Here is a 20,430-nt window from a genome sequence, read left to right as displayed (position 1 = left end):
AAAAACTATGTCTAAACTAGGCCACAAATAAATCCCTAGACCAAAACCTATGTAAATAAACAATCTAGAATGTGTAAACTAGGTATAGTCTATGTGTAGCTATCTCTACCGCAAAACCTATGTTTCAATCCTAAATACTCTAACTAGTGAAGATAAATTGAAACTTAATTATTTAATGTAAATCCAAAGGTAAAGAGCAAGGGTAGAGATGCAAACTCACATGGACAATGCCAGTATTTTTACTGAGGTAACCGGAACCATGTAAGGTTCGACTAATCCTCGTTGGTGCCCCTACGCAAAGGGTAGCCCACACAAGGGCCAAGCACCTCAATCGAGTAAATTCGTAGAGAGCCGTGGGCCTTCTCCACGCGCAAGTGGTGCTCCGCTTCTAGCTCCTCTCGGACGCTCTCCGCCGTCTCCACTATCGAGCTTCTGGCCGAAACGCCGTAGGCCTCGTTCTCTCCAGTACACGATGGCGGTCGTGACACAAACTCGGTTGTCACGGTCTTCGTAAGACTCTCACCCCACTCGGTACAATATTACAATGGCTCACACAAGAGCTAAGGGGTTTTGTGGGGTTTTCTAAACTCACTCAACTTACTAGGAACAACCTAGAGCAAGCGCATAAGCGGTCTAACTAACCTAAGCCCTTCACAAAGCACATATGCTAATCACCGAGTGGTTCTATTAAGCACTTGGGTGTTTGAGCACTTGGAAATGTCTATAACATATGTTGGCATGTTGCTTGGGCTCCCATACCTTCAAATGCCGGTTGGTGGGGTATTTATAACCTCCCCCATAATTCTAGCCATTGGACAGAAAGTTGACTGCTCTGTCATCGAGCGCACCCAACAGTCCGGTACACACCGGACATGTCCGGTGCCCTGGCCACGTCAGCTGACCGTTGCGGTATTTAGCAGTCGACCGTTGGATTCGACCATTACCCAGACTGTCCAATGCACACCGGATAGTCCGGTGCTATAGCCCCGAGAGCCCTTGGTTGCGGGCTCTCTGCGCAGACTGTCCGATCACACATCGGACAGTCCGGTGCGCCACCAGAGCGTTGGCTGACTGCCCACTTCTTGGATTTCTTTGTTGTTTCCTTGGGCTTCTTTCAATCTTTAGTCTTGGACTTCTACGGATCTTCTAGGTCTTCTTTTGAGGTGTTGCCTCCTCAGAGTCTTAGTCCAATTCTCTTCGCATCCTGTGAACTACAAACACAAACACTAGAAAACACATTAGTCCACAAGATTATGTTGATCATCAAACACCAAAATCATTTAGCCAAATGGCCCGGGGTCCATTTTCCTTACACCTGCTCTAGAGAACGACGAGAGGAGGATGGAGACGGGTCACCGGCTCTGTTATCTTTCTCCATGACTTGATTCTCTATGCTAGGGCAATAGAGGATTGGTGGACTGGCTATCGATACTTCGGTGATGTCCCCAAATATGTTGCTGATGTGTATCAATTCCTTTTTTTCCTGATCAGAGATCGGGTTTGCGATGCCCACCGCCAGTCGGCTCACGTGTCCTCGACATCGGCTTCAACAACACTAGCTTCCCCATATTCTTTGACGGTGCAGCTGGCGTGGCCTGCGGCATAACCAGAATGCTTGCATGTGTCATGCCTCTTCGTCTGCACTTCCCTCTATGTCGGCTTGTCGTTGCATCCACCGATCAGAAGGCTCCACCATCGATATCACCATCATTGTCTCCTCCTCGCACGTTGTTGGCCTGATCAATCGGTCGTGGGCGAACCACCCTCCCGAGATGTTTGTCGTCCATCGCGCGATACTTCGCCAAGCAAGAGGGCCATCGCTGCGTCGCCTCCTCAGGCAGCAGCATCGCCATCTATCGTCATCCTCGTCGTTGCATCTAACACCGTCGACTCCATCGGTGCGTGTCTCTTGTGCACGGTCTGCGAGCTGTTTGACATCTGCGAGTTGCATAGTAATACCTGCCGCTAGTCTGCAACACGTTCATCCTCGAGTTCTTCATCGACAAGTACCGTCGTCGCGCTCCACTGGTGATGTCGAGTCTCTTCCTCTTGTGTGTCATCGCCACGCCTACCTCTTCGCCTTTGTCCAGCACATCCTTGTTGCCAGCGTCGCTGTCTCATCCTCGACTATTTCGTCTACTCAGCTCTGACAACTGTGAGCTGCGACGACACTCCCGCCATACCGCACTACAACCGTCATGGAGGTCTTCTCTGCTGGTCCCTTCAGACACTGACACTTGGTTCGGCCGTTCGGGCCTTCTACCTAGTACGTGCGGTACTGGCAACACCGACACATGCATTCATCTACGACGCGTTTCCAGGCGTGGCAAACCTGGAGCACGTATCGTCCACGGCAGTTTGACAGCATCATCCTCGGCATCGACTACTTTTACGACTGCCTCTACTGCATCACCGTCTTCATCTATGGTGTCCTCCTACACCACCATCACCCTGACGCCTCTTAGCGCGTTGTGGGCCTTCCTGCATACCCTTGTTGTCTTTGGCATCATCGACGCTACATCGACCACATCTACTTGACGCACAGCAACTCGACCCGACTACTCGTCCTCGCGCTTGGTTACTTCGATATCGACACAGAGGGCTACCGTCTTCGATATCGACACAAAGGGCTACCGTCTTGCTTGGGCAACCTCGTCGGCTTCCGCTTCAGCCACAACATCTGCATCTCATCGACAGTTATGACTGTGGAGGATGTCAGCTCGAGTGCAACACCGGGTATAGATAGTTTGGTACTACCTCCGTTTCTTTTTATTTGTCGCCTAGTAGTTCAAATTTGTACTAACGGACGACATATATTAAGGAACGGAGGGAGTATTGTTTATAATTTCATGATAGCCCTCCAATCTCTAGCAGAAACGTCTTGCCCGACACGACTACTCGTCCGACTAGAACCAAACTTTTCAATCCATCGTTCGCAGTTCAGTTCACACTTCACAGGCGAGCAGCGACCATGGATACCCAAGCACGTCCGGTTCCTCCCCGCGTCAAGCTCGGCATCCAGGGATTCGAGGTCTCTTTTATCTCCCAACGTTCGCCTCTCCCCGAATTATCTTGTTGCGGCGGCCGTGCCTCCGCTCTGTCGTTGTCCGGTCGCCCGGTGCTTTGATTGAATCGACTCGGCCGATTGATTCCAATTTCCATCCATGTAGGTGTCCAAGCTGGGGTTCGGGTGCATGGGGCTGACGGGCGCGTACAACTCCCCGCTGGACGACGAGGCCGGCATCGCCGTCATCGCGCACGCTTTCAGCCGCGGAGTCACCTTGTTCGACACCTCCGACGTATACGGGCCCCTCACCAACGAAATCCTCCTCGGCAAGGTTCGTTCGCGCTTTCCTTAACCAGAGCCTGTGTGAGCGAGGTTTACTGACCCGCGGAAGACATTGCTGCCTGTCTGTGTGCGTTGCAGGCGCTGAAGCAGCTGCCGCGGGAGCAGGTGCAGGTGGCCACCAAGTTCGGGATACGGCATGACGAGAGCGGCACGCGGACCGTGTGCGGCCGGCCGGAGTACGTTCGCGCCTGCTGCGAGGCCAGCCTGCGCCGCCTCGGCATCGACTGCATCGACCTCTACTACCAGCACCGCATTGACACCACAACTCCCATCGAGGAGACGGTCTCTGGAGCCTGCCTGCACATTCGGTCTGCCTTAAAGCAGTCGGCGTTGTTGGTGTGTTTGCTCATGTGAAATCTTTGTTCGAAATTATCGCAGATTGGCGAGCTCAAGAAGCTGGTGGAGGAGGGTAAGGTCAAGTACATCGGATTGTCAGAGGCGAGCCCGGACACCATCAGGCGTGCACATGCTGTGCACCCGATCACCGCGGTGCAGATGGAGTGGTCTCTCTGGTCTCGCGACATTGAGCCCGAAATTGTGCCGCTCTGCAGGTGATTCATGGATTGCAGACTCTTTTGTTCCAGCCCATGAGGCCCTCACGGCTTTGTTTGGATACTCTAGTATTACCTCAATACACATAGATTGAGGTGGATTTAACTTACACCCCAATCCACCTTAGGGCTTGTTCGGTTAGGTCTCAATCCATATGGATTGAGTGGGATTGGATGGGTTTGAATCCCAAACAAGTTAAATCTCTTCTCATTTTTTTCCAATCCCATCCAATCCATGTGTTTTGGGAATAACCGAACAAGACCTTAGGGCTTGTTCGGTTAGCTCTCAATCCATGTGGATTGAGTGGGATTGGATGGGTTTGAATCCCAAACAAGTCAAACTTCTTCTTAATTTTTTCCAATCCCATCCAATCCATGTGTATTGGGAATAACCGAACAAGGTCTTAATACATATGTATTGTTACAAATACGTAACCAAACAAAGCCTACCGGATATTATCATGTATTAAGATTCTTTATGCTGTGGACTTCAGAGAATTGGGCATTGGAATTGTACCATACAGTCCTCTTGGCCGTGGGTTTTTTGGTGGAAGAGGAGTGAAAGAACAAGTGTCTGCTGAATCTAATCTGGTATCAAGTATTGACACAGTCTACCTCAGAATATCATTTCTTTCTTTTGTTGCAAAAAAAACATTTCTTGGTCTGCATCAAAATCTTTTTCTTAGTTCACTTACAGATTTTACTTTGGCTTGTCAGCATGGGATCCCAAGGTTTGCTCCAGAAAATTTGGAGAAGAACAAGCAAATTTATTTGCGAATGGAAGAACTGGCCAATAAGCACCAGTGCAGCCCTGCTCAGCTAGCTTTAGCATGGGTTCTGCATCAAGGAGATGATGTGGTTCCTATACCAGGTGTTACCTTATAATCTCATTCTCTTATCATTGACGACGGTCTGTGCTTTCAGACTGATGAGTTATACACTTTGAGAGAACAGTGTATTGCATCATGTTCATAGACCATTATTAATGATCGGAAATAGTTTAGGTCGTATAACTTAGGAGTAACCTTTTCAATTATAATATAATCTGCTTTGGCAGAGAAACACAATAATGTAGAGGAACACATCCAGTTCGAACAGCATTTCATTGTTTTGAAGGGAAGCAACCTCCTTCCATCCAAGTGTGTGTGCATAATAGCATGTTGAATAGTTTTTGCCATATGATATTTTTTACTGATCTATGAACTACTCTGTTCATTTGAAACATTGTGCGATTTAACTGACTTATTCTTGAGTCTTACTCTTGTTATTCCCTTCCCAAGTTCAAACAAGTCATCAGTAGTCATGCTTCATGGCTATATATATGTTCCGATAGTCCTGTATTTAGTCACTGACAAGTGTTTTCTACAATTTCTCAGGGACAACCAAAATCAAGAATCTAGATTCCAACATTGACTCCTTGAAGGTGAAACTGACAGACGAAGATCTGAAAGAAATGGGCAGCCAGATACGGGAAGAAGATGTGGCTGGTGGAAGACAATTCACTTCATTTGCACATACCACCTGGAAGTACGCTGATACGCCAAAGAAGCAGAGCTAAAAAATACTTGAAAGCAACAATGATGATGCGATTGGTATGGCCCTCTCCCTGCAGATGCCCTCAGGAACATTGCCGATGCCCCTTTGTGAACAGCCTCTTCTAGTAAATAATAATGTATGGAGAAGAACAATGAAGGGCCCAGTCTTGTTGGAAGTACGAATAATGTACAGTTACAGGAATGTGTGCTACCATATATTTCGTCGCATCAGTTTGAGTTGTGGTTGTGTGAACCTACCATATATTTCCTCGCAAAAGAATAATGTATAGTTACAATAATATGTGCTATCTCAATCAGTATGCAGGCAGGAAAAACATGCACCATCTGTAGTACAGTACATGAATTCTCGCTTGTAATCCACATTTAGACCTGAAAATGCGAAAAAGAAAAACCAAAACACAACGCGCTGAGACCGTGTTGAGGAATGTCAAGTATGCTGCTGCATTTTTTTTAAAGAAACTTCTCCTTCACTTAATGTTTCTTGTACTTAATCTGTCTTTGACCATGAGGCAGAAGAAAACTGTGTTTAGGCTGACGAAGACATCCCTTATTCCCTTAACCAATTATAAACATTACGAATCTGAGAATGGGTGTCGGGGAAATGATCCCGCTCTTGGGACCGTTGGTCAGCTAGGTTTTCAAACTGGCTTGGTGACTGTTATTATAAGAGAACTATGTGTAGGGTAAACTTTTGTCTCAACTGTCACCATACTTAAGAGCACAAGCTCTCAACATATACTCTAACACCTGATTTGTTCTCTCGGTCTGCCCATCTGTTTAGAGATGGCAGACTAGGCTAAAATTCAGCTTCGTGTCCATACTCTCATGAAGACTTCCAAAATCTTGAAGTGACCTGAGATCTCCAATCACAAACAATCTTATTAGGTACTCCATATAGGCATACGATCTGATACATATACAAGTCTGCCAACTGAGTGCCCTTATAGGTAGGCTTGACCATAATAAAGTGAGCTACTTTGGTTAATCTATCCACAATCACCCATATGGAATCATAACCTTTTGGGACGCAAGGCGACCCGACTATGAAATCTATACCGATTTCTTCCTACTTTCATTCAGGTACTTTTAATGGATGAAGCAATCTGGCTGGCCTGTGATGTTCAGCTTTTACCATTTGACATACATCACATACTGCCACATGTGCAGCGACATCTCTTTTCAGACCATTTCACAAATACTTTTGTTTTAGACCCTAATACATCTTGGTACTTCTAGGGTGGATGGAATAAACTGAGTCATGGGCTTCTTTCAATATGGTCTCACGAAGACTGCCCATCTCAGGAACACATATCCTGTTCTTAAGCCAGATTTTGCCTTGCTCATCTTTCGTGATGTCTAGACCTCTACCTTCTGCCATCGAGTCTTTGATCTCTTGAATCTTAGCATCACAACCTGACCTTTCCATATATCTTGCTCTAAGGTAGGTTCCACTTCTATAGTAATTCCCTCTGCATGGGCAACTATCCCCAGGTTTAGCTCATCAAACTCCTCTGCCAACCTACTGGGTAGCTAGGATGGGCATGGTCCTTCCGACTCAAGGCATCTGCAACCAGATTTGCCTTGCCTAGATGGTAGTGAATCTCCAAGTCATAATCCTTGATGAGCTCCAACCAATGACATTGCATAAGATTTAGGTCTTTTTGGGTAAAGATATACTTCAAGCTCTTATGGTCCGTATAGATTTGACACTTGGTCCCCATTATGTAATGTCTCCAAATCTTGAGAGCATGCACTACAGTGGAAAGTTCTAGATAATGGGTGGGGTAGTTTAACTCATGTTTCCTCAACTGGCGAGATGCGTAGGCTATGACATGTCTCTCTTGCATAAGAACACACCCCAATCCTTGACGAGACGCATCACAATATATATCAAATCCCTTTTGTAGATCTGGCATTACCAACACTGGAGGTGACATCAACTTAAACTTCAGCTGATTGAACCTATTTTGGCAGGCCTGAGTCCACTTAAATTCCTTTCCCTTCTCCAACAGCGAGGTCATCAGCTTTGCTATCTTGGAGAACCCCTCGATGAAACGTCAGTAGTATCCCGCGAGTCCCAGAAAATTCCGAATTTTGGTGACCGATGTTGGTATCTTCCATCCCACTATCTCTCTTACTTTGGCCGGATCCACTGCTATTCCTCCATTGGAGATTATATGCCCAAGGAATGGTACTTCACCCAACCAGAACTCACATTTACTGAACTTGGCATAGAGTTGGTTGTCCCTAAACTTTTGTAACACTAACTACAGATGTTCCTCGTGCTCTCCATCATTCTTGAAATAAATCAGAATGTCGTCGATGAATACCAAGACGAACTTATCAAGATATTCCATAAACACCTTATTCATCAGATTCATGAAGTAGGCTGGTGCATTGGTCAAGCCAAACGACATGACAGTGAACTCGTATAGTCCATATCGAGTAGAGAAAGTCATCTTATGAATATCAGAAGGCCTAATCTTCATATGATGATACCCCGACCTAAGATCAATCTTGGAAAAGACCTTGACACCTCTCATTTGGTCAAACAAATCTTTGATATGTGGTAAGGGGTACTTATTTTTAATGGTCACATCATTGAGTGATCGATAATCAACACACATCCTCTAGGAACCGTCCTTCTTCTGAACAAACAGAACAGGTGCTCCTCAAGGTGAGGAACTAGGACGAATATACCCCGATTCCTGCAACTCCTTCAATTGTTTCTTAAGTTTTTTTAATTCATCTACAGACATCTGGTAGGATCTTTTTAAAATAGGGATAGTTCCAGGTAATAGGTCAATAACGAACTCCACATCTCTATCCGGTGGCATTCTAGGTAGCTCTTCTAGAAAAACATCTGGGAACTCTTTAACAATTCAGATATGGCCGACCATAAATTTACTGTTAACTAGGTAGATAGCAGGTTGGGTGGATGGGGTTGGGGAAACTGTGACTTCAAATCTATCACCATCAGGACTAGAAAGCTCTACATTTCCTCTAGCACAATGTGTAACTGCTTTCCACTGTTTTAACCAGTTCATGCAAAGGATTAAGTCTATGCTACTCTCTTCTAGCACTATAGGTATTGTCCAAAATTTTCTTCCCATTATTGCTTCTTCTATCTTATCTTATGATTCATATATGTTGCTTCAAAAGGCCCTTTAGGTGTAATGACTACCATAGGTCTACACATAGTAAGGCAAGGTACAATGTTTGTATTAACATAACGAGAAAATATGAATGAATGCGAAGCTCCGAAATCAAAAAGTATATAAGTTGGCATGGAACTAATGAGGAATGTACTAATGACGATGTTAGAACCACCAGTAGTAGCTTCAGCACTGATTTGATTAACCCTGGTAATATTATATCCGTGGTTGCTGGCTGGAGTCTAATTCTGCTTGCTAGGATTACTGCCTCGAGTTGGAGTGTTGGTGCTTCTCTTAGTACAGACATTAGCTTAGTGTCCAACCTCACCAAACTTTAAGCGTGAATTGCCAGTAGTAGTGTTCTATCCAGCAGGTCTCATCGGGGTGTCAGCTGGAGCAGCCAAGCAAGGGTGTGGTGTCTGAGGCGTGGCCTGTGGTGTCTTGTGAACATGGTGCTGATATGACTGCTACCCTCCTCCTAGATGAGCTGGTGTACTCTAAGGCTAAGTGTAACGAGGACGACTGTTGCTGCCCCCTGTCCCTAGGTGATAGCCTTCCTCTTCATCTTGCCTAGTTGAACACGCTTGTTTTCAAGAGCTATGACCTTGTCCAGAAGCTTCTGGAAATATGGAAAGGAATGTGACATCAGCTGGTACTGGAGTGACCCGATGAGTCCCTCCAAGAATAACTCCTGCTTCTTTTCAGCTTCAGCAACCTCCTCTGGAGCATATCTGACAGATGGATGAATTTATCTCCATACTCACTCACTCACATGTTTCCCTGCCCGAGGGAAAGGAACTCCTTCTTCTTAATCTTCATCAAGCCAGCAGGAATATGATAGTTTTTGAAATTAGATGAGAATTCTGCCGAGGTGATGGTGTTAGCAGCGGCATGAGCAGCACAGTAAGAATCCCACAAGTCAGCAGCGGGGCTAGTAAGGCGACCCGATGCATATAAGACCTTCTCTCTGTTAGTGCATTGGGCAATGTTAAGCATCTTCTCCATTGACTTCAGCCAATCATCAGTCTGGAGTGGATCTGGGGAGCTAGAGAATGTGGGTGGCTTATGACTCATAAACTCACGATGCTTATCCCTGGGTGGTGGTGATGAAACACTCGACTTTTAGGTCACGATCTTTTGGGTCACAATAGCCCAGTAGATTAGAGTGTCACCTACCTAACATTACTACACTACATCTACGGTGGTACATGCTAGAGCGTATCCACTATACTAGGTTGTATGGTGTATATAGTCCCACAAATATTTCAATTGATCGAAAAAAGCAAATCAAGCAATTATCATAAGAACAAGCAGAGCAAGCACCTAAATATCGATTATATATATATATATATATATATATATATATATATATATATATATATATATATATATATATATATATATATATATTTGTCTTAGGTCTCCTATCACTTTGCGAATTCATTGGTATAGGATTCCAAGGTGTGAAATCCTTTCTGTCTTTTAGAGTAGAGAAGATAAGAATAGTCAGAGTAGAAAAGCCAAAAGGTGAGACAAGATCAAAAAAAGTTTAGAAAAAATCAGAGTAAAGGTAAGCAGGTAAAGGTTTTGTCTAGGTCTATCTAGGTTACGTCCTACATTCAACATTCCTCTGGTACCACTTCTGTCACACCTAGTTTTAAGAGAAACCCGGGCGCGTCTCAGATGTGCGCTGAAGAAGATCAACACATACAATGACTTAGTGTATAGAGACGAATGTCACAAACTTTATTACATAACAAACATGTCTTACAAAATAACTGATAATAAATATATCAAACTAATATTATTTTATTGGAGCCATCAAGTTGACTGGGAGACGACACCTAGATCTCGTCAAACTCGTCGTAATAGTCCTCCTCCGGGAGCAATTATTGCAAGGGTTCCATTTAGTTTTAGTGTGAGTTCTATCCTAATGGTCTATAGTTCACATTTATGTTTTCCTAAGGAAGATTGAGAATCCTATAACCAAGAATCTAGTTCAAAGCCCTCCTTTTTTGGATCGTTTTCTATGATTGTTGGGGAAACGATTCTCGGTCCTTGGGACCTGCTAGTCAATGAGCGCGCTGAGGGAAGAGCCCCTGATCGCTTGGGCTCGTGTAACACCCTATCCAATCCCTGGACCGGCGGTACTTACTCCTGACAGCTCTCTAGGATCATATATCGTCCCCACAGACCAACACGAGCCTTTTGTGCACACTTTGTCCTCACTCATGCACACCCAAGAAAACTTCCCGGTCGGTCACCCATCCCCCTGATCGCTTGGGCTCGTGTAACACCCCATCCAATCCCTGGATCGGCAGTACTTACTCCAGACAGCTCTCTAGGATCATATATCGTTCCCATAGACCAACACGAGTCTTTTGTGCACACTTTGTCCTCACTCATGCACACCCAAGAAAACTTTCCGGTTGGTCACTCATCCCAAATTGCTCCAAGCCAAGCACGCTTAACTTGGAGGTTCTTTCGAGATAGGCTTCCGAAAAAGAATATGCACCTTGTTGGTATGGATTCTCTATTAATTCTATTAAGCCTTGGGCCAGGATATCACCATCCTAGGGGCCAGGATATCACAACTCGTTAGTCAGTCGAAAGAGGCAAGTGCGCCAACCCTGAAAGGACCCACCCCCGGTTGAACGCCGTGGTGAAGCCTGATAAGGGAGCACGAGCATGTTGGAAGGGAACCACTCAAGTGGATCCCGTGCCCAGCCCTAGGCTGATCCGTCATAAATTACTGGCTGCATTAACCACATCTAGCACCAAGCCATAGCGTGGCGTTGGTCCGCTTCCCACCCATGACCTACGGACCCCTCAGGCCGTATAGCACTCATGACCTACGAGCCCCTAGATTGCGACGCATTAATGGCTCACGCGTCCCTTGGTTTGTGGCACACTCATGGCCTATCGGGCTAGGCCTGAGTGCGCAGACCTCCCACAGGGCACTACATGATGGGTTGCACCGAGCCCTAAGCTACGGAAGCCAGGGGTCGGCGTAGCCGAAATGATGAATGGCGCCTGGGACCATCGTTGCCCCCGCTTCATCCACTATGATAAATATGCAATAGCTAGGAAGCCCTGGGCTCCACGACTACACGTGGACTTACCCCAAGGTAAAACACTAGTTTTACCCTTGCCTTACGGCTCCTTCCCAGGGAAGCCACCATTAGGCGACCCCTATCCTGGCCTATGAAAGCATCTAGGCCCCTAGTTGGTTTTAGTGATTAATGACAACGTAAGATTATATATGACTAACGTGTGTTTTGTAGAGCAAATGGTAGTTAGGTCACATTGTAGGGAGTTGCGCTACAACAGTGAAAACAATCCCTCAGATGAGAACTTGAAGCGACTTCATATCCTAAGTGTCAAAGAAGTTGTGGACACTTGGTATAGAGTTAGGACTTATATTTTTGTTTTAGCCGTGCTATAAAGAGGGGTTGTGGATGAGTAGTTTGACTAAGAGAAATCTAGTATAGTGTCGGTGCATGTTCACACTCACAACTAGTGATAGATGTCACTCTATAACTCACTCACAATTTAGAATCGAAAACGGTTTAGAAAAACCTAAGGAAAGAACTTGGGCCTGCTGACATAGGGCACCAGACTGTCCGGTGCTCCCCCTGGCAGCGAGCCCAAGAGCGCCTGGGAGCAAGCCTCAACACCCTAGAAATGCGAGACGCTTAGTTGGTGAAGTTGATTTTTAGCCCGCACTGGACTGTCCAGTGCACACCGGACAGTCACTGTTCACTGTCCGGTGCGACATCAGAGCAATGACTAACTATCTGAACTAGCCGTTGAAAGCACACAGTTGGTGCACCGGTGGCACACCAGACTGTCTGGTGCCCCCATGCGTAGCAACCTACAATAACGACTAGTTTCGGTTGGTGGGTGTATTTGTACCCCCTCTATCAGCCATTATGAGTGTCTTGCTGCCCCAACTCACTTGTATTCATTGCTAGAGAATTTCAAGTCCATAAAGTATAGTGAGGTGATTAGCAAAATCATAATCCCATGTTAGGACCTCATTAGTGCTTATGAGAGCCACCTAGAGCACACACCACATGCATTAGGCTTCTCTTGGTCAAGTGAAGGTCTATAGCTTGTTATTCATGATGATCGACATCACCTAGATGGCTCAGTGGTGATTGGAGTTCGATGATCACCCCGGAGGATTTGTTGGTGACCCGACTCGGAGATTGTACGCGGTCGTGAGGGATCCACCGCACCGGAGAGGCAAAGGATCGTCTTCATAGTGAGCATTTGGTTCTTGCGAGGACCAAGGGGGAGCGATACTCTTACGTAGGTGCTCCAACGAGGACTAGTGGAGAGTGCCAACTCTTCTATACCTCGGGAAAAATTGGAGGAATCTTCTTGTCCCTACTTTATTTTATGTATTTACTTTGAGCATTTTACTTTGTGTATTTGCTTAGTTAGTATTTGCAATAATGACTTAGTGTTGTACTCTATTTCATAACTTTTACTTGTTGCTAGTAGTTTGGGTGAAGTTGGGCTCATGCTTAGGGTTTAATCTTTTGTTAGAATTTTAGAAAATCCTAATTCACCCCCTTCTGGGCATCGTGATCCTTTTAGCCTATAAAAGGGAGGCTGGCCTCTAGGCAAGTGAAAGGGAAATGTGCCCTTGGGCCATTTCTAAGTATTTTGGTGATTGAGTGCCAACATAGGTGCTTAAATGTGAATCTATACCCTTGGATGGACAAAGTGCAAATCAAGAGTAAAGGTATGTTTCTAAGCCTTAGTACATTGTTTTGAAGACTAATGTATTGTGTCTAAGTGCTTGAAACAGGAGAAATCGAGTCAAAGAAAAGTTGGCTGTGTGCAGCCAAGAGGCTGTTCGGTCTGGAGCACCGGACTGTCCGGTGGTGCACCGGACAGTGTCCGGTGCGCCAGGCTGCCTCGAGCGAAGTGGCCGCTCTCGGGAATTCGCCGACGGCGTACGGCTAAAATTCACCGGACTGTCCGGTGTGCACCGGACTGTCCGGTGAGCCAATGGTCGGCCGGGCCAACGGTCGGCCGCGGAATCCGTGCGCGACACGTGGCCGAGCCAACGGTCGGAAGGGGGCACCGGACTGTCCGGTGTGCACCGGACTGTCCGGTGCGCCAACGGCTCCCAGATCTGCAACGGTCGGCTGCGCCATTTAAGGAAAGAAATCGGGCACCGGACAGTGTCCGGTGTGCACCGGACTGTCCGGTGCGCCCGATGACAGAAGGCAAGATCAGCCTTCCAGAATTGCTTTCAACGGCTCCTAGCTGCCTTGGGGCTATAAAAGGGACCCCTAGGCGCATGGAGGAGCAGATCAAGCATTCCTACAACATTCCTAAGCACCAAGACATCGATCTCACGCATTCGTTTCATTGTGATAGCATCTAGAGCTCTTGTTGAGTTGCGAACTCTTTGAGTTATGTTGCGAGCTCTTGTTGCGACTTGTGTGCGTGTTGTTGCTCTGATCTTTTGAAGTCTTGTGTGCGTTGCTCATTCCCCCTTTGCTCTGTGTTCTTTGTGAACTTCAATTGTAAGGGCGAGAGGCTCCAAGTTGTGGAGATTCCTCGCAAACGGGATTGAGAAAAAGCAAGCAAAACACCGTGGTATTCAAGTGGGTCTTTGGACCGCTTGAGAGGGGTTGATTGCAACCCTCGTCCGTTGGGACGCCACAACGTGGAGTAGGCAAGCGTTGGTCTTGGCCGAACCACGGGATAAACCACTGTGTCGTCTCTGTGATTGATCTCTTGTGGTATTGTGTTTTGTTGAGACTCCTTTCTAGCCACTTGGCATTTATTGTGCTAACACTTAACAAGTTTTTGTGGCTATAAGTTTAAGTTTTACAGGATCACCTATTCACCCCCCCTCTAGGTGCTCTCAATTGGTATCGGAGCCGTTCTCTTCAAGAAAGGGACTAACCGCCCGAAGAGATGGATCCTAAGGGGAAGGGAATCGTGATCAACGACAAGGAAAAGGAGTCCTTCGTCAACGAACCAAAAGATGACAAATCCAACGACTCTGGCTCAGGCCACAGACGTAAAGATGGGAAGAAGAAGAAGACAAGACGTATCAAGGAGATCGTCTACTACGACAGCGACGAGTCTACTTCTTCCCACAAGGACGACGACTACGACAAACAAAAGACGGTTAACTCAAACTTTTCTTTTGATTATTCGCGCATTCCGCACAGCTCAAATGCTCATTTGCTCCCCATTCCACTTGGCAAGCCTCCTCACTTTGATGGAGAGGACTACGGATTTTGGAGTCACAAAATGCGTACACACCTATTTTCTCTCCATCCAAGCATTTGGGAGATTGTGGAAAGTGGAATGAAATTTGATAGCTCGGATAGTCCTTCGTTTATTAATGAACAGATCCATAAAAATGAACAAGCTACTACTGTGTTGCTAGCCTCTTTGTGCAGGGACGAGTATCACAAGGTGAGCGGCTTGGACAATGCCAAGCAAATTTGGGACACCCTCAAGATCTCTCATGAGGGGAATGATGTCACCTTACTCACCAAAATGGAGTTGGTGGAGGGCGAGCTCGGACGATTCGCGATGATAAGGGGCGAGGAGCCGACGCAAACATACAACCGGCTCAAGATCCTTATCAACAAAATAAGGAGCTACGGAAGCACGCGATGGACGGATCACGACGTCGTCCGCCTAATGCTAAGGTCATTTACCGTTCTTGATCCTCATCTCGTGAACAATATTCGTGAGAATCCCAGGTACACGAAGATGACGCCCGAGGAGGTACTCGGAAAATTCGTAAGCGGGCGGATGATGATCAAGGAGGCAAGATACGTGGACGACGCCTTGAATGGACCGATCAACGAGCCTCAACCCCTTGCTCTCAAGGCAACAAGAAGCAAGGAGGCGCTACCTAGCAGGGTGGCACAAATTGAGGCGGCCGGACTTAATGATGAAGAGATGGCCCTCATCATCAAAAGATTCAAGACGGCGCTTAAAGGTCGCAAGGGACAGCCAAGCAAGACCAAAGCCAAGGGGAAGCGTTCGTGCTTCAAATGCGGTAAGCTTGGTCATTTTATTGCTAACTGTCCCGACAATGATAGTGATCAGGACCAAGGGAACAAGAGGGAGAAGAAGAATTATAAGAAGGCAAAGGGCGAGGCTCATCTTGGCAAGGAGTGGGATTCAGACTGCTCCTCGTCTGACTCCGACAATGAGGGACTCGCCGCCACTGCATTCAACAAGTCATCCCTCTTCCCCAACGAGTGTCACACTTGCCTTATGGCAAGGGAGAAGAAGGTGAGTACTCAAGACTCCACTTATGCTTCTTCTAGTGATAATGAGTCTAGTGATGATGATGACATAGATTATTCATGCTTGTTCAAGGGCTTAGATAGATCTAAGATAGATAAAATTAATGAGTTGATTGATGCTTTGAATGATAAGAATAGATTACTAGAAAAACAAGAGGATCTTTTATATGAGGAGCATGATAAATTTGTTAGTGCACAAAATTCTCTTGCTCTAGAAATTAAAAGAAATGAAGTGCTTTCTAGTGAATTATCTTCTTGTCATGAAACCATTGCTACTTTAACAGGTGTTAATAATGATTTAAATGCTAAACTAGAAGTGGCTAGTAAATCTAACTCTTGTGTAGAACAGGTTATGGTTTGCACTAGGTGTAAAGATTTTAATGTTGATGCTTGTAGTGAACACCTAGTTTCAATTTCTAAATTGAATGATGAAGTGGCTAGTCTTAATGCCCAACTTAAGACTAGCAAAAGCGAATTTGATAAATTAAAATTTGCAAGGGATGCCTATACGATTGGTAGACATCCCTCAATTAAGGATGGACTTGGCTACAAAAGGGAAGCCAAGAACTTGACAAGCCATAAGGCTCCCATCTCCGCCAAGGAGAAAGGGAAGGCCCCTATGGCTAGTAGTGTGCAAAAGAACCATGCCTTTATGTACTATGATAGAAGACAACCTAGAAATGCTTATAGGAGTTGTAATGCATATAATGCCTTTGATTCTCATGCCATGTTTGCTTCTAGCTCTTCTTATGTGCATGATAGAAATGTTGGTAGGAAAAATGCTGTTCATAATATGCCTAGGAGAAATGTTATTAATGTTCCTAGGAAAGTAAATGAACCTTCTACAATATATCATGCTTTGAATGCTTCCTTTGCAATTTGTAGAAAGGATAGAAAGGTGATTGCTAGGAAATTAGGGGCAAAATGCAAGGGTGATAAAACTTGCATTTGGGTCCCTAAGACAATTGTGACTAACCTTGTAGGACCCAACAAGAGTTGGGTACCTAAGTCCCAAGCCTAAATTTGCCTTGCAGGTTTATGCATCCGGGGGTTCAAGCTGGATTATTGATAGCGGATGCACAAACCATATGACGGGGGAGAAGAAGATGTTCACCTCCTATGTCAAGAATAAGGATTCCCAAGATTCAATTATATTCGGTGATGGGAATCAAGGCAAGGTAAAAGGGTTAGGTAAAATTGCAATTTCTAATGAGCACTCCATATCTAATGTGTTTTTAGTAGAGTCTCTCGGATATAATTTGCTATCTGTTAGTCAATTATGCAACATGGGGTATAACTGTCTATTCACCAATGTAGATGTGTCTGTCTTTAGAAGAAGTGATGGTTCACTAGCCTTTAAGGGTGTATTAGACGGCAAACTTTATTTAGTTGATTTTGCAAAAGAAGAGGCCGGTCTAGATGCATGCTTAATAGCTAAGACTAGCATGGGCTGGCTGTGGCATCGCCGCTTAGCACATGTGGGGATAAAGAACCTTCACAAGCTTCTAAAGGGAGAACACGTGATATGTTTAACTAACGTGCAATTCGAAAAAGATAGACCTTGTGCAGCTTGTCAAGCAGGTAAACAAGTGGGAGGAGCGCATCACAGCAAGAATGTGATGACCACTTCAAGACCCCTGGAGCTGCTGCATATGGACCTCTTCGGACCCGTCGCCTATCTGAGCATAGGAGGGAGTAAGTATGGTCTAGTTATTGTTGATGACTTTTCCCGCTTCACTTGGGTGTTCTTTTTACAGGATAAGTCTGAAACCCAAGGGACCCTCAAGCGCTTCCTCAGGAGAGCTCAAAATGAGTTTGAGCTCAAGGTGAAGAAGATAAGGAGCGACAACGGGTCCGAGTTCAAGAACCTTCAAGTGGAGGAGTTCCTTGAGGAGGAAGGGATCAAGCACGAGTTCTCCGCTCCCTACACACCACAACAAAATGGTGTGGTAGAGAGGAAGAACAGGACGCTAATTGATATGGCGAGGACGATGCTTGGAGAATTCAAGACCCCCGAGTGTTTCTGGTCGGAAGTCGTGAACACAGCTTGCCACGCCATCAACAGGGTCTACCTTCATCGCCTCCTCAAGAAGACTTCGTATGAGCTACTAACCGAGTCTTCAACAAATCATCGGGTTTGGTTGAAGTCTCTAGCGACGTTGTATTTGATGAGACTAATGGCTCTCCAAGAGAGCAAGTTGTTGATTGTGATGATGTAGATGAAGAAGATGTTCCGACGGCAGCTATACGAACCATGGCGATTGGAGAAGTGCGGCCACAGGAACAAGATGGACGAGATCAACCTTCTTCCTCAACAACGGTGCAACCCCCAACTCAAGACGATGAACAGGTTCATCAACAGGAGGTGTGTGATCAAGGGGGAGCACAAGATGATCATGTGATGGAGGAAGAAGCGCAACCGGCACCTCCAACCCAAGTTCGAGCGATGATTCAAAGGGATCATCCCGTCGATCAAATTCTGGGTGATATTAGCAAGGGAGTAACTACTCGATCTCGATTAGTTAATTTTTGTGAGCATTACTCTTTTGTCTCTTCTATTGAGCCTTTCAGGGTAGAAGAGGCCTTGCTAGATCCGGACTGGGTGTTGGCCATGCAGGAGGAACTCAACAATTTCAAGCGCAATGAAGTTTGGACATTGGTGCCTCGTCCTAAGCAAAATGTTGTGGGAACCAAGTGGGTGTTCCGCAACAAACAGGACGAGCACGGGGTGGTGACGAGGAACAAGGCTCGACTTGTGGCAAAAGGTTATGCCCAAGTCGCAGGTTTGGACTTTGAGGAGACTTTTGCTCCTGTGGCTAGGCTAGAATCAATTCGTATCTTGCTAGCATATGCCGCTCACCATTCTTTCAGGTTGTACCAAATGGATGTGAAGAGCGCGTTCCTCAACGGGCCGATCAAGGAGGAGGTGTACGTAGAGCAACCCCCTGGCTTCGAGGATGAACGGTACCCCGACCACGTGTGTAAGCTCTCTAAGGCGCTCTATGGACTTAAGCAAGCCCCAAGAGCATGGTATGAATGCCTTAGAAACTTTCTAATTGTTAATTCTTTCAAGGTTGGGAAAGCCGATCCAACTCTTTTTACTAAGACATGTGATGGTGATTTGTTTGTGTGCCAAATTTATGTCGATGACATAATATTTGGTTCTACTAACCAAAAGTCTTGTGAAGAGTTTAGCAGGGTGATGACGCAGAAATTCGAGATGTCGATGATGGGTGAGTTGAACTATTTCCTTGGGTTCCAAGTGAAGCAACTCAAGGACGGCACCTTCATCTCCCAAACGAAGTACACGCAAGATCTGCTAAAGCGGTTTGGGATGAAGGACGCCAAGCCCGCAAAGACTCCGATGGGGACCGACGGACACACTGACCTCAACAAAGGAGGTAAGTCCGTTGATCAAAAAGCATACCGGTTAATGATAGGGTCTTTACTTTATTTATGTGCTAGTAGACCGGATATTATGCTTAGCGTATGCATGTGTGCTAGATTTCAATCCGATCCTAAGGAGTGTCACCTAGTGGCGGTGAAGCGAATTCTAAGATATTTGGTTGCTACGCCTTGCCTCGGGCTCTGGTATCCAAAAGGGTCTACCTTTGACTTGGTTGGATACTCAGATTCCGACTATGCTGGATGTAAGGTCGATAGGAAGAGTACATCAGGGACGTGCCAATTCTTAGGAAGGTCCCTGGTGTCGTGGAACTCTAAGAAACAAACCTCCGTTGCCCTATCCACCGCTGAGGCCGAGTATGTTGCCGCAGGACAGTGTTGCGCGCAACTACTTTGGATGAGGCAAACCCTCCGGGATTTTGGCTACAATCTGAGCAAAGTCCCACTCCTATGTGACAATGAGAGTGCTATCCGCATGACGGAAAATCCTGTTGAGCACAGCCGCACAAAGCACATAGACATCCGGCATCACTTTTTGAGAGACCACCAGCAAAAGGGAGATATCGAAGTGTTTCATGTTAGCACCGAGAACCAGCTAGCCGATATCTTTACCAAGCCTCTAGATGAGAAGACCTTTTGCAGGTTGCGTAGTGAGCTAAATGTCTTAGATTCGCAGAACCTGGATTGATTTATAGCATACATGTGTTTATGCTTTGATCATATTCCTTATGCATTTTGTTGCTTAATAATGGTGCTCAAGTTGTACAAACACTCCCTGGACCTCACAAGTCCGTTGCAAAGTGATGCACATGTTTAGGGGGAGATGTGTTACAACTTGACCCTTTGAGACTAACCCTGTGCTTGAGTTTGATGCTTTAGTCTTAAAGAAGGATTGAAAGGGAAAAGGTGGACTTGGACCATGCAAGACTTCCACTGCACTCCGATGAAAAGAGTAACTTTTCCAAGTTCATCTTTATACTCTTATTGCCTATTTGCTCTTAATTGAAGATTTTGGTGAGGCAATGGGGTTAAAGGGCCAAGATTGATCCCGTTTTGGTGCTTGATGCCAAAGGGGGAGAAAATAAAGGCCAAAGTGATAAATGGATCAGCTAC

The 20,430-nt window shown here is 45.9% G+C and overlaps 1 protein-coding gene across 1 annotated transcript; it reads left to right on the top strand.

The window, feature by feature from the left end:
* Positions 1 to 2,860: 2,860 nt before the first annotated feature.
* LOC100283595 (uncharacterized) lies at positions 2,861 to 5,663 on the top strand. Its single transcript, NM_001371951.1, has 7 exons — positions 2,861 to 3,031; positions 3,171 to 3,338; positions 3,428 to 3,631; positions 3,728 to 3,900; positions 4,395 to 4,491; positions 4,618 to 4,771; positions 5,277 to 5,663. The coding sequence occupies exons 1-7, from the start codon at positions 2,972 to 2,974 to the stop codon at positions 5,456 to 5,458; spliced, it is 1,038 nt and encodes a 345-aa protein (NP_001358880.1). The 5' UTR covers positions 2,861 to 2,971; the 3' UTR covers positions 5,459 to 5,663.
* The last annotated feature ends 14,767 nt before the right edge of the window (positions 5,664 to 20,430 follow it).

The sequence above is a fragment of the Zea mays genome, chromosome 8 (genome assembly GCF_902167145.1).
Source record: "Zea mays cultivar B73 chromosome 8, Zm-B73-REFERENCE-NAM-5.0, whole genome shotgun sequence".
Classification (NCBI taxonomy): domain Eukaryota; kingdom Viridiplantae; phylum Streptophyta; class Magnoliopsida; order Poales; family Poaceae; genus Zea; species Zea mays.
The sequence above is the reverse complement of the archived record's forward strand: the minus strand, read 5'-3'. Positions and strand labels throughout refer to the sequence as shown.